This window comes from Ranitomeya imitator, chromosome 2, assembly GCF_032444005.1.
Source record: "Ranitomeya imitator isolate aRanImi1 chromosome 2, aRanImi1.pri, whole genome shotgun sequence".
NCBI lineage: Eukaryota > Metazoa > Chordata > Amphibia > Anura > Dendrobatidae > Ranitomeya > Ranitomeya imitator.
The window spans coordinates 33,100,042-33,116,267 of NC_091283.1; the positions used below are offsets into that span (position 1 = coordinate 33,100,042).

General features: G+C 53.0%; 1 protein-coding gene across 1 annotated transcript; it reads left to right on the forward strand.

Annotated features, from left to right (window-relative positions):
- The first annotated feature begins 12,247 nt into the window (after nucleotides 1-12,247).
- Nucleotides 12,248-16,213, forward strand: LOC138666195 (proline-rich protein 36-like). Its single transcript, XM_069754434.1, has one exon. The coding sequence runs from the start codon at nucleotides 12,248-12,250 to the stop codon at nucleotides 16,211-16,213; it is 3,966 nt and encodes a 1,321-aa protein (XP_069610535.1).
- The last annotated feature ends 13 nt before the right edge of the window (nucleotides 16,214-16,226 follow it).

A 16,226-nucleotide genomic window follows, 5' to 3' on the forward strand; every position in this document is an offset into this window, starting at 1 on the left:
ATTTCAGCCTAGCTGCCCTGTGATTGGCTACGTCTGCTCCAGTGACATCTCTCAGCCAATCAGAGTTCACGTAGACGCGCAGCTGCAGAGATGTGAGCCAATCACAGGGCTGCTTGTAAGATTGAAGTGATGCGCGCAATGTAGAGCAGGGAATGCATGCTGGGAGTTGTAGTTCTCGCTGTGGTGCTTGTGTACATGGCACCTGCTGCGCTATTATCCACTGTACATGAAAACCTCCTGGCGAGTAGTGGAAGAAGGAGGCGTTCTGGTGCCTGTAACCCTGCGCCTGCTCTGTAGAGGATAGATCACGAAGAACTACAAGTCCCAGGATTACTACACTATTCTTGTCTCCTAACTGACCTCATAATCTGATAATGACTATGAAACCAATAGGAAATAATGTGACTGTGGGGGTCTCTGCGGGGCAGCAGGCAGGATATTGGGGGTATATCAGAGCGCAGCACCGCGGGTCACAACAACGAAGCAACGACAGGACGCGGCCGCCATCAGAATGACTGGGGTCACTGCCAACGAGCTGTTATCAATGGCTGCACTAAGCTCCCAACACCTATCACTGTAGGCGACACCGAGACGCCATCATTCCCTGTAGACACCAAGACGCCATCATTCCCTGTAGACACCAAGACGCCATCATTCCCTGTAGACACCAAGACGCCATCATTCCCTGTAGACACCAAGACGTCATCATTCCCTGTAGACACCAAGACGCCATCATTCCCTGTAGACACCAAGACGTCATCATTCCCTGTAGACACCAAGACGCCATCATTCCCTGTAGACATTACCAAGACGCCATCATTCCCTGTAGACACCAAGACGCCATCATTCCCTGTAGACACCAAGACGCCATTATTCCCTGTAGACATTACCAAGACGCCATCCTTCCCTGTAGACACCAAGACGTCATCATTCCCTGTAGACATTACCAAGACGCCATCATTCCCTGTAGACACCAAGACGCCATCATTCCCTGTAGACACCAAGACGCCATCATTCCCTGTAGACACCAAGACGCCATCATTCCCTGTAGACACCATCATTTCCTGTAGACACCAAGACGTCATCATTCCCTGTAGACACCAAGACGTCATCATTCCCTGTAGACATTACCAAGACGCCATCATTCCCTGTAGACACCAAGACGCCATCATTCCCTGTAGACACCAAGACGTCATCATTCCCTGTAGACATTACCAAGACGCCATCATTCCCTGTAGACATTACCAAGACGCCATCATTCCCTGTAGACACCGAGACGCCATCATTCCCTGTAGACACCAAGACGCCATCATTCCCTGTAGACACCAAGACGCCATCATTCCCTGTAGACATTACCAAGACGCCATCATTCCCTGTAGACACCAAGACGTCATCATTCCCTGTAGACATTACCAAGACGCCATCATTCCCTGTAGACACCAAGACGCCATCATTCCCTGTAGACACCAAGACGCCATCATTCCCTGTAGACATTACCAAGACGCCATCATTCCCTGTAGACACCAAGACGCCATCATTCCCTGTAGACACCAAGACGCCATCATTCCCTGTAGACACCAAGACGCCATCATTCCCTGTAGACACCAAGACGCCATCATTCCCTGTAGACATTACCAAGACGCCATCATTCCCTGTAGACACCAAGACGCCATCATTCCCTGTAGACACCAAGACGCCATCATTCCCTGTAGACACCAAGACGCCATCATTCCCTGTAGACATTACCAAGACGCCATCATTCCCTGTAGACACCAAGACGCCATCATTCCCTGTAGACACCAAGACGCCATCATTCCCTGTAGACACCAAGACGCCATCATTCCCTGTAGACACCAAGACGCCATCATTCCCTGTAGACACCAAGACGCCATCATTCCCTGTAGACATTACCAAGACGCCATCATTCCCTGTAGACACCAAGACGCCATCTATCCCTGTAGACACCAAGACGTCATCATTCCCTGTAGACATTACCAAGACGCCATCATTCCCTGTAGACACCAAGACGCCATCTATCCCTGTAGACACCAAGACGCCATCATTCCCTGTAGACACCAAGACGTCATCATTCCCTGTAGACACCAAGACGTCATCATTCCCTGTAGACATTACCAAGACGCCATCATTCCCTGTAGACACCAAGACGCCATCATTCCCTGTAGACACCAAGACGTCATCATTCCCTGTAGACATTACCAAGACGCCATCATTCCCTGTAGACATTACCAAGACGCCATCATTCCCTGTAGACACCAAGACGTCATCATTCCCTGTAGACACCAAGACGCCATCATTCCCTGTAGACACCAAGACGCCATCATTCCCTGTAGACACCAAGACGCCGTCATTCCCTGTAGACACCAAGACGCCATCATTCCCTGTAGACACCAAGACGCCATCATTCCCTGTAGACATTACCAAGACGCCATCATTCCCTGTAGACACCAAGACGTCATCATTCCCTGTAGACACCAAGACGCCATCATTCCCTGTAGACACCAAGACGCCATCATTCCCTGTAGACATTACCAAGACGCCATCATTCCCTGTAGACATTACCAAGACGCCATCATTCCCTGTAGGCACCAAGACGCCGTCATTCCCTGTAGACACCAAGACGCCGTCATTCCCTGTAGACACCAAGACGCCGTCATTCCCTGTAGACACCAAGACGCCATCATTCCCTGTAGACATTACCAAGACGCCATCATTCCCTGTAGGCACCAAGACGTCATCATTCCCTGTAGACACCAAGACGCCATCATTCCCTGTAGACACCAAGACGCCATCATTCCCTGTAGACACCAAGACGCCATCATTCCCTGTAGACACCAAGACGCCATCATTCCCTGTAGACACCAAGACGCCGTCATTTCCTGTAGACACCAAGACGCCATCATTCCCTGTAGACACCAAGACGCCATCATTCCCTGTAGACATTACCAAGACGCCATCATTCCCTGTAGACACCAAGACGCCATCATTCCCTGTAGACATTACCAAGAGGCCATCATTCCCTGTAGACATTACCAAGACGCCATCATTCCCTGTAGGCACCAAGACGTCATCATTCCCTGTAGACACCAAGACGCCATCATTCCCTGTAGACACCAAGACGCCATCATTCCCTGTAGACACCAAGACGCCATCATTCCCTGTAGACACCAAGACGCCATCATTCCCTGTAGACACCAAGACGCCGTCATTCCCTGTAGACACCAAGACGCCATCATTCCCTGTAGACACCAAGACGCCATCATTCCCTGTAGACATTACCAAGACGCCATCATTCCCTGTAGACATTACCAAGACGCCATCATTCCCTGTAGACATTACCAAGACGCCATCATTCCCTGTAGACATTACCAAGACGCCATCATTCCCTGTAGACATTACCAAGACGCCATCATTCCCTGTAGGCACCAAGACGCCGTCATTCCCTGTAGACACCAAGACGCCGTCATTCCCTGTAGACACCAAGACGCCGTCATTCCCTGTAGACACCATCATTCCCTGTAGACATTACCAAGACGCCATCATTCCCTGTAGGCACCAAGACGTCATCATTCCCTGTAGACACCAAGACGCCATCATTCCCTGTAGACACCAAGACGCCATCATTCCCTGTAGACACCAAGACGCCATCATTCCCTGTAGACACCAAGACGCCATCATTCCCTGTAGACACCAAGACGCCGTCATTCCCTGTAGACACCAAGACGCCATCATTCCCTGTAGACACCAAGACGCCATCATTCCCTGTAGACATTACCAAGACGCCATCATTCCCTGTAGACATTACCAAGACGCCATCATTCCCTGTAGACATTACCAAGAGGCCATCATTCCCTGTAGACATTACCAAGACGCCATCATTCCCTGTAGGCACCAAGACGTCATCATTCCCTGTAGACACCAAGACGCCATCATTCCCTGTAGACACCAAGACGCCATCATTCCCTGTAGACACCAAGACGCCATCATTCCCTGTAGACACCAAGACGCCATCATTCCCTGTAGACACCAAGACGCCGTCATTCCCTGTAGACACCAAGACGCCATCATTCCCTGTAGACACCAAGACGCCGTCATTCCCTGTAGACATTACCAAGACGCCATCATTCCCTGTAGACATTACCAAGACGCCATCATTCCCTGTAGACATTACCAAGACGCCATCATTCCCTGTAGACATTACCAAGACGTCATCATTCCCTGTAGACATTACCAAGACGCCATCATTCCCTGTAGACATTACCAAGACGCCATCATTCCCTGTAGACACCAAGACGCCATCATTCCCTGTAGACATTACCAAGACGCCATCATTCCCTGTAGACATTACCAAGACGCCATCATTCCCTGTAGACACCAAGACGCCATCTTTCCCTGTAGACACCAAGACGCCATCATTCCCTGTAGACACCAAGACGCCATCATTCCCTGTAGACACCAAGACGCCATCATTCCCTGTAGACACCAAGACGCCATCATTCCCTGTAGACACCAAGACGCCATCATTCCCTGTAGACATTACCAAGACGCCATCATTCCCTGTAGACACCAAGACGCCATCTTTCCCTGTAGACACCAAGACGCCATCATTCCCTGTAGACACCAAGACGCCATCATTCCCTGTAGACACCAAGACGCCATCATTCCCTGTAGACACCAAGACGCCATCATTCCCTGTAGACACCAAGACGCCATCATTCCCTGTAGACATTACCAAGACGCCATCCTTCCCTGTAGACACCAAGACGTCATCATTCCCTGTAGACACCAAGACGTCATCATTCCCTGTAGATATTACCAAGACGCCATCATTCCCTGTAGACACCAAGACGCCATCATTCCCTGTAGACACCAAGACGTCATCATTCCCTGTAGACACCAAGACGCCATCATTCCCTGTAGACATTACCAAGACGCCATCATTCCCTGTAGACACCAAGACGCCATCATTCCCTGTAGACATTACCAAGACGCCATCATTCCCTGTAGACACCAAGACGCCATCTTTCCCTGTAGACACCAAGACGCCATCATTCCCTGTAGACACCAAGACGCCATCATTCCCTGTAGACATTACCAAGACGCCATCATTCCCTGTAGACATTACCAAGACGCCATCATTCCCTGTAGACACCAAGACGCCATCCTTCCCTGTAGACACCAAGACGTCATCATTCCCTGTAGACACCAAGACGTCATCATTCCCTGTAGATATTACCAAGACGTCATCATTCCCTGTAGACACCAAGACGCCATCATTCCCTGTAGACACCAAGACGCCATCATTCCCTGTAGACATTACCAAGACGCCATCATTCCCTGTAGACACCAAGACGCCATCATTCCCCGTACACATTACCAAGACGCCATCATTCCCTGTAGACACCAAGACGTCATCATTCCCTGTAGACACCAAGACGCCATCATTCCCTGTAGACACCAAGACGCCATCATTCCCTGTAGACACCAAGACGCCATCATTCCCTGTAGACACCAAGACGCCATCATTCCCTGTAGACACCAAGACGCCATCATTCCCTGTAGACATTACCAAGACGCCATCATTCCCTGTAGACACCAAGACGCCATCATTCCCTGTAGACACCAAGACGTCATCATTCCCTGTAGATACCAAGACGTCATCATTCCCTGTAGACACCAAGACGCCATCATTCCCTGTAGACACCAAGACGTCATCATTCCCTGTAGATACCAAGACGTCATCATTCCCTGTAGACACCAAGACGCCATCATTCCCTGTAGACATTACCAAGACGCCATCATTCCCTGTAGACACCAAGACGCCATCATTCCCCGTAGACATTACCAAGACGTCATCATTCCCTGTAGACACCAAGACGCCATCATTCCCTGTAGACACCAAGACGCCATCATTCCCTGTAGACATTACCAAGACGCCATCATTCCCTGTAGACACCAAGACGCCATCATTCCCTGTAGTCATTACCAAGACGCCATCATTCCCTGTAGACACCAAGACGTCATCATTCCCTGTAGACACCAAGACGCCATCATTCCCTGTAGACATTACCAAGACGCCATCATTCCCTGTAGACATTACCAAGACGCCATAATTCCCTGTAGTCATTACCAAGACGCCATAATTCCCTGTAGACACCAAGACGTCATCATTCCCTGTAGGCACCAAGACGCCATCATTCCCTGTAGACACCATCATTCCCTGTAGACATTACCAAGACGTCATCATTCCCTGTAGACACCAAGACGCCATCATTCCCTGTAGACACCAAGACGCCATCATTCCCTGTAGTCATTACCAAGAAGCCATCATTCCCTGTAGACACCAAGACGCCATCATTCCCTGTAGTCATTACCAAGACGCCATCATTCCCTGTAGACACCAAGACGCCATCATTCCCTGTAGACATTACCAAGACGCCATCATTCCCTGTAGACATTACCAAGACGCCATCATTCCCTGTAGACATTACCAAGACGCCATTATTCCCTGTAGACACCAAGACACCATCATTCCTTGTAGTCATTACCAAGACGCCATCATTCCCTGTAGACACCAAGACGCCATCATTCCCTGTAGACATTACCAAGATGCCATCATTCCCTGTAGTCATTACCAAGACGCCATCATTCCCTGTAGACACCAAGACGCCATCATTCCCTGTAGACATTACCAAGACGCCATTAATCCCTGTAGACACCAAGACGCCATCATTCCTTGTAGTCATTACCAAGACGCCATCATTCCCTGTAGACATTACCAAGACGCCATCATTCCCTGTAGACATTACCAAGACGCCATCATTCCCTGTAGACATTACCAAGACGCCATCATTCCCTGTAGACATTACCAAGACGCCATCATTCCCTGTAGACATTACCAAGACGCCATCATTCCCTGTAGACATTACCAAGACGCCATCATTCCCTGTAGACATTACCAAGACGCCATCATTCCCTGTAGACATTACCAAGACGCCATCATTCCCTGTAGACATTACCAAGACGCCATCATTCCCTGTAGACACCAAGACGCCATCATTCCCTGTAGACACCACCAAGACGCCATCATTCCCTGTAGACACCAAGACGCCATCATTCCCTGTAGACACCATCATTCCCTGTAGACATTACCAAGACGCCATCATTCCCTGTAGACATTACCAAGACGCCATCATTCCCTGTAGGCATTACCAAGACGCCATCATTCCCTGTAGACATTACCAAGACGCCATCATTCCCTGTAGACATTACCAAGACGCCATCATTCCCTGTAGACATTACCAAGACGCCATCATTCCCTGTAGACACCAAGACGCCATCATTCCCTGTAGACACCAAGACGCCATCATTCCCCGTAGACATTACCAAGACGCCATCATTCCCTGTAGACACCAAGACGTCATCATTCCCTGTAGACACCAAGACGCCATCATTCCCTGTAGACACCAAGACGCCATCATTCCCTGTAGACACCAAGACGCCATCATTCCCTGTAGACACCAAGACGCCATCATTCCCTGTAGACACCAAGACGCCATCATTCCCTGTAGACATTACCAAGACGCCATCATTCCCTGTAGACACCAAGACGCCATCATTCCCTGTAGACACCAAGACGTCATCATTCCCTGTAGATACCAAGACGTCATCATTCCCTCTAGACACCAAGACGCCATCATTCCCTGTAGACACCAAGACGTCATCATTCCCTGTAGATACCAAGACGTCATCATTCCCTGTAGACACCAAGACGCCATCATTCCCTGTAGACATTACCAAGACGCCATCATTCCCTGTAGACACCAAGACGCCATCATTCCCTGTAGACACCAAGACGCCATCATTCCCCGTAGACATTACCAAGACGTCATCATTCCCTGTAGACACCAAGACGCCATCATTCCCTGTAGACACCAAGACGCCATCATTCCCTGTAGACATTACCAAGACGCCATCATTCCCTGTAGACACCAAGACGTCATCATTCCCTGTAGACACCAAGACGCCATCATTCCCTGTAGACATTACCAAGACGCCATCATTCCCTGTAGACATTACCAAGACGCCATAATTCCCTGTAGTCATTACCAAGACGCCATAATTCCCTGTAGACACCAAGACGTCATCATTCCCTGTAGGCACCAAGACGCCATCATTCCCTGTAGACACCATCATTCCCTGTAGACATTACCAAGACGTCATCATTCCCTGTAGACACCAAGACGCCATCATTCCCTGTAGACACCAAGACGCCATCATTCCCTGTAGTCATTACCAAGAAGCCATCATTCCCTGTAGACACCAAGACGCCATCATTCCCTGTAGTCATTACCAAGACGCCATCATTCCCTGTAGACACCAAGACGCCATCATTCCCTGTAGACATTACCAAGACGCCATCATTCCCTGTAGACATTACCAAGACGCCATCATTCCCTGTAGACATTACCAAGACGCCATTATTCCCTGTAGACACCAAGACACCATCATTCCTTGTAGTCATTACCAAGACGCCATCATTCCCTGTAGACACCAAGACGCCATCATTCCCTGTAGACATTACCAAGATGCCATCATTCCCTGTAGTCATTACCAAGACGCCATCATTCCCTGTAGACACCAAGACGCCATCATTCCCTGTAGACATTACCAAGACGCCATTAATCCCTGTAGACACCAAGAAGCCATCATTCCTTGTAGTCATTACCAAGACGCCATCATTCCCTGTAGACATTACCAAGACGCCATCATTCCCTGTAGACATTACCAAGACGCCATCATTCCCTGTAGACATTACCAAGACGCCATCATTCCCTGTAGACATTACCAAGACGCCATCATTCCCTGTAGACATTACCAAGACGCCATCATTCCCTGTAGACATTACCAAGACGCCATCATTCCCTGTAGACATTACCAAGACGCCATCATTCCCTGTAGACATTACCAAGACGCCATCATTCCCTGTAGACATTACCAAGACGCCATCATTCCCTGTAGACACCAAGACGCCATCATTCCCTGTAGACACCAAGACGCCATCATTCCCTGTAGACATTACCAAGACGCCATCATTCCCTGTAGACACCAAGACGCCATCATTCCCTGTAGACACCATCATTCCCTGTAGACATTACCAAGACGCCATCATTCCCTGTAGACATTACCAAGACGCCATCATTCCCTGTAGGCATTACCAAGACGCCATCATTCCCTGTAGACATTACCAAGACGCCATCATTCCCTGTAGGCATTACCAAGACGCCATCATTCCCTGTAGACATTACCAAGACGTCATCATTCCCTGTAGACACCAAGATGCCATCATTTCCTGTAGACACCAAGACGCCATCATTCCCTGTAGACATTACCAAGACGCCATCATTCCCTGTAGACACCAAGACGCCATCATTCCCTGTAGACATTACCAAGACGCCATCATTCCCTGTAGACACCAAGACGCCATCATTCCCTGTAGACACCAAGACGCCATCATTCCCTGTAGACATTACCAAGACGCCATCATTCCCTGTAGACATTACCAAGACGCCATCATTCCCTGTAGACACCAAGACGCCATCATTCCCTGTAGACATTACCAAGACGCCATCATTCCCTGTAGACATTACCAAGACGCCATCATTCCCTGTAGACATTACCAAGACGCCATCATTCCCTGTAGACACCAAGACGTCATCATTCCCTGTAGACATTACCAAGATGCCATCTTTCCCTGCAGACATTAGAAAGACCCGCCATCTTTCCCTGTAGATATTACCAAGATGCCGCCATCTTTCTCTGTAGACATTACCAAGACACCATCATTCCCTGTAGTCATTACCACGATGCCGCCATCTTTCCCTGTAGACACCAAGACGCCATCATTCCCTGTAGACATTACCAAGACGCCATCTTTCCCTGTAGATATTACCAAGACCCGCCATCTTTCCCTGTAGACATTACCAAGATGCCACCATCATTCCCTGTAGACATTACCAAGATGCCATCTTTCCCTGTAGACATTACAAAGACCCGCCATCTTTCCCTGTAGACCTTACCAAGATGCCGCCATCATTCCCTGTAGACATTACCAAGACACCATCTTTCCCTGTAGACATTACCAAGACGCCATCATTCCCTGTAGACATTACCAAGACGCCATCATTCCCTGTAGACACCAAGACGCCATCATTCCCTGTAGACACCAAGACGCCATCATTCCCTGTAGACATTACCAAGACGCCATCATTCCCTGTAGACACCAAGACGCCATCATTCCCTGTAGACACCATCATTCCCTGTAGACATTACCAAGACGCCATCATTCCCTGTAGACATTACCAAGACGCCATCATTCCCTGTAGGCATTACCAAGACGCCATCATTCCCTGTAGACATTACCAAGACGCCATCATTCCCTGTAGGCATTACCAAGACGCCATCATTCCCTGTAGACATTACCAAGACGTCATCATTCCCTGTAGACACCAAGATGCCATCATTTCCTGTAGACACCAAGACGCCATCATTCCCTGTAGACATTACCAAGACGCCATCATTCCCTGTAGACACCAAGACGCCATCATTCCCTGTAGACATTACCAAGACGCCATCATTCCCTGTAGACACCAAGACGCCATCATTCCCTGTAGACATTACCAAGACGCCATCATTCCCTGTAGACATTACCAAGACGCCATCATTCCCTGTAGACACCAAGACGCCATCATTCCCTGTAGACATTACCAAGACGCCATCATTCCCTGTAGACATTACCAAGACGCCATCATTCCCTGTAGACACCAAGACGTCATCATTCCCTGTAGACATTACCAAGATGCCATCTTTCCCTGCAGACATTAGAAAGACCCGCCATCTTTCCCTGTAGACATTACCAAGATGCCGCCATCTTTCTCTGTAGACATTACCAAGACACCATCATTCCCTGTAGTCATTACCACGATGCCGCCATCTTTCCCTGTAGACACCAAGACGCCATCATTCCCTGTAGACATTACCAAGACGCCATCTTTCCCTGTAGACATTACCAAGATGCCACCATCATTCCCTGTAGACATTACCAAGACCCGCCATCTTTCCCTGTAGACATTACCAAGATGCCACCATCATTCCCTGTAGACATTACCAAGATGCCATCTTTCCCTGTAGACATTACAAAGACCCGCCATCTTTCCCTGTAGACCTTACCAAGATGCCGCCATCATTCCCTGTAGACATTACCAAGACACCATCTTTCCCTGTAGTCATCACCAGGAATCCGCAATAATTTCCTGTAGGCATGACAGAGCTTCTGCCACACTTCACTGTAGGCATCACTAAGCCTCCACCATGCTTCACTGTAGGCATCACAAAGCCCCATCTTTCACTGTAAGCATCACTAAGCCTCCATAATGCTTCACTGTAGTCATCACCAAGCCCCATCTTTCACTGTAAGCGTCACTAAGCCTCCATCATGCTTCACTGTAGTCATCACCAAGCCCTACTATTTCTCACTATAGGAGTCACAGCCGCCAACCATGCTTCAGTGCAGGCATCACTTTGGCCCCGGCATCTTTCACTATAGGCATCACAGAACCTCTCCCGCACTTCACTGTAGACGTGACCAAGCCCCCCCCATCTTTCACTGTAGGTGTCCCCAAGCCCCGCCATCTTTCATTGTAGGTGTCCCCAAGCCCCGCCATTTTTCATTGTAGGAGTCTCTATTCTAGTAACTAGGTTATGGCGGCCATGTTTTGGTTGCTAGGCAGTGTGCCCCTAGTAACCAGGTGACATTACTGCATTATTCCTCTATTTCAGTAACTAGCTCATGGAAGCCATATATTTTTTGCCAAATGAAGACGACTCAGGAAGGAGGGGAGGCTGCTCTTTACTGATCTTCTTGGACCATGTGGTCACCAATCATCGGAATTGTCCGTGCTCCCAGAAGACTCAGGGTCCGCCTGGGGTCTTTTTTTCGTATGGACTGTCGTGCATTTCCAGAGTGAATTTCCTATTGAACGTCTTGTCGCACTTGTAACATTTATAGGGTTTCTCGCCCGTGTGAATCCTCAGGTGCCGCACCAGGTGGGCGCTGTGGCCGAACGCCTTGGAGCACTGGATGCACTGGTGCGGCCGATCCCCCGGGGGAGTCTGTTGATGCCTCTTTAGGCTGGAGGAGTTGGTGAAAGTGCAATTACATGTGGGGCACATGAACGGCCTCACCCCCGTGTGGACCCTCGTGTGGGCAGTAAGGAGTCACTGCTTGATGAAGGTCTTCTCACATTCACAGCACCCTCCATCGCCAACCGGCCCAGATCTGCCCCCACCCTCCATCACCAACCGGCCCAGATCTGCCCCCACCCTCCATCACCAACCAGCCCAGATCTGCCCCAACCCTCCATCCCCGACCGGGCCAGATCTGCCCCCACCCTCCATCATCAACCGGGCCAGATCTGCCCCCACCCTCCATCACCAACCATCCCAGATCTGCCCCCACCCTCCATCACCAACCGGCCCAGATCTGCCCCCACCCTCCATCACCAACCGGCCCAGATCTGCCCCCACCCTCCATCCCCGACCGGGCCAGATCTGCCCCCACCCTCCATCACCAACCGGCCCAGATCTGCCCCCACCCTCCATCGCCCACCGGGCCAGATCTGCCGCCATCCTCCATCACCAACCGGCCCAGATCTGCCACCATCCTCCATCACCAACCGGCCCAGATCTGCCGCCATTCTCCCATCACGAACCGGCCCAGATCTGCCCCACCCTTCATCACCGACCGGGCCAGATCTGCCACCACCTTCCATCCCCGACCGGACCAGATCTGCCCCCACCCTCCATCCCCGACAAGACCAGATCTGCCACCACCTTCCATCCCCGACCGAACCAGATTTGTCCCCACCCTCCATCCCAGATCTGCCGCCACCCTCCATCCCAGACCGGACCAGATCCGCCCCCACCCTCCATCCCCGAACAGACCAGATCTGCAGCCATCCTCCATCCCCGAGCGGACCAGATCTGCCCCCATCCTCCATCCCCAACCGGACCAGATCTGCCCCCCCCTCCATCCCCAACCGAACCAGATCTGTCCCCACCCTCCATCCCCGAACAGACCAGATCTGCCAGTATCCTCCATCCCCGACTGGACCAGATCTGCCGCCACCTTCCATCCCCGACCGGGCCAGATCTGCCTCCATCTCCGACCGGACCAGGTCTGTCCCCACCCTCCATCACCCACCGGATCAGATCTGCCCCCTCCCTCCATCCCCAAACAGACAAGATCTACCACTATCCTCCATTCCCGACCGGACCAGATCTGCCCCCACCCTCCATCCCCGACCAAATCTGCTCCCACCCTCCATCCCCGACCGGGCCAGATCTGCCCCCACCCTCCATCACCAACCGGCCCAGATCTGCCCCCACCCTCCATCGCCCACCGGGCCAGATCTGCCGCCATCCTCCATCACCAACCGGCCCAGATCTGCCACCATCCTCCATCACCAACCGGCCCAGATCTGCCGCCATTCTCCCATCACGAACCGGCCCAGATCTGCCCCACCCTTCATCACCGACCGGGCCAGATCTGCCACCACCTTCCATCCCCGACCGGACCAGATCTGCCCCCACCCTCCATCCCCGACAAGACCAGATCTGCCACCACCTTCCATCCCCGACCGAACCAGATTTGTCCCCACCCTCCATCCCAGATCTGCCGCCACCCTCCATCCCAGACCGGACCAGATCCGCCCCCACCCTCCATCCCCGAACAGACCAGATCTGCAGCCATCCTCCATCCCCGAGCGTACCAGATCTGCCCCCATCCTCCATCCCCAACCGGACCAGATCTGCCCCCCCCTCCATCCCCAACCGAACCAGATCTGTCCCCACCCTCCATCCCCGAACAGACCAGATCTGCCAGTATCCTCCATCCCCGACTGGACCAGATCTGCCGCCACCTTCCATCCCCGACCGGGCCAGATCTGCCTCCATCTCCGACCGGACCAGGTCTGTCCCCACCCTCCATCACCCACCGGATCAGATCTGCCCCCTCCCTCCATCCCCAAACAGACAAGATCTACCACTATCCTCCATTCCCGACCGGACCAGATCTGCCCCCACCCTCCATCCCCGACCAAATCTGCTCCCACCCTCCATCCCCGACCGGGCCAGATCTGCCCCCACCCTCCATCACCAACCGGCCCAGATCTGCCCCCACCCTCCATCGCCCACCGGGCCAGATCTGCCGCCATCCTCCATCACCAACCGGCCCAGATCTGCCACCATCCTCCATCACCAACCAGCCCAGATCTGCCGCCATTCTCCATCACCAACCGGCCCAGATCTGCCCCACCCTTCATCACCGACCGGGCCAGATCTGCCACCACCTTCCATCCCCGACCGGACCAGATCTGCCCCCACCCTCCATCCCCGATCGGCCCAGATCTGCCCCCACCCTCCATCCCCGACAAGACCAGATCTGCCACCACCTTCCATCCCCGACCGAACCAGATTTGTCCCCACCCTCCATCCCCGAACAGACCAGATCTGCCCCCATCCTCCATCCCCAACCGAACCAGATCTGTCCCCACCCTCCATCCCCGAACAGACCAGATCTGCCACTATCCTCCATCCCCGACTGGACCAGATCTGCCGCCACCTTCCATCCCCGACCGGGCCAGATCTGCCTCCATCCTCCATCTCCGACCGGACCAGGTCTGTCCCCACCCTCCATCACCCACCGGATCAGATCTGCCCCCTCCCTCCATCCCCAAACAGACAAGATCTACCACTATCCTCCATTCCCGACCGGACCAGATCTGCCCCCACCCTCCATCCCCGACCGGGCCAGATCTGCCCCCACCCTCCATCACCAACCGGCCCAGATCTGCCCCCACCCTCCATCGCCCACCGGGCCAGATCTGCCGCCATCCTCCATCACCAACCGGCCCAGATCTGCCACCATCCTCCATCACCAACCAGCCCAGATCTGCCGCCATTCTCCATCACCAACCGGCCCAGATCTGCCCCACCCTTCATCACCGACCGGGCCAGATCTGCCACCACCTTCCATCCCCGACCGGACCAGATCTGCCCCCACCCTCCATCCCCGACCGGCCCAGATCTGCCCCCACCCTCCATCCCCGACAAGACCAGATCTGCCACCACCTTCCATCCCCGACCGAACCAGATTTGTCCCCACCCTCCATCCCCGAACAGACCAGATCTGCCCCCATCCTCCATCCCCAACCGAACCAGATCTGTCCCCACCCTCCATCCCCGAACAGACCAGATCTGCCACTATCCTCCATCCCCGACTGGACCAGATCTGCCGCCACCTTCCATCCCCGACCGTTCCAGATCTGCCTCCATCCTCCATCTCCGACCGGACCAGGTCTGTCCCCACCCTCCATCACCCACCGGATCAGATCTGCCCCCTCCCTCCATCCCCAAACAGACAAGATCTACCACTATCCTCCATTCCCGACCAGACCAGATCTGCCCCCACCCTCCATCCCCGACCAAATCTGCTCCCACCCTCCATCCCCGACCGGACCAGATCTGCCGCCATCCTCCATCACCGACCGGACCAGATCTGCCCCCACCCTCCATCCCCGACCGGACCAGATCTGCCGCCACCCTCCATCCCCGACCGGACCAGATCTGCCCCCACCCTCCATCCCCAACCGGACCAGATCTGCCGCCATCCTCCATCACCGACCGGACCAGATCTGCCGCCATCCTCCATCCCCGACTCGACCAGATCTGCCCCCACCCTCTATCCCCGACCGGACCAGATCTGCCGCTATCCTCCATCACCGACCGGACCAGATCTGCCCCCACCCTCCATCACCAACCGGCCCAGATCTGCCGCCATTCTTCATCACCAATCGGACCAGATCTGCCCCACCCTTCATCCCCAACCGGCCCAGATCTGCCCCCACCCTCCATCCCCGACCGGACCAGATCTGCCCCCACCTTCCATCCCCGACCGGACCAGATCTGCCCCCACCTTCCATCCCCGACCGGACCAGATCTGCCGCCATCCTCCATCCCCGACCGGACCAGATCTGCCCCCACCTTCCATCCCCGACCGGACCAGATCTGTCGCCACCCTCCATCCCCGACCGGACCAGATCTGTCGCCATCCTCCATCGCTCCTGCCCTCCTCTGATATCACCTGCCCT

What these genes read in the sequence shown, in the direction of transcription:
- LOC138666195 (XM_069754434.1), top strand. Translation starts at nt 12,248, where the DNA reads ATGAACGGCCTCACCCCCGTGTGGACCCTCGTGTGGGCAGTAAGGAGT.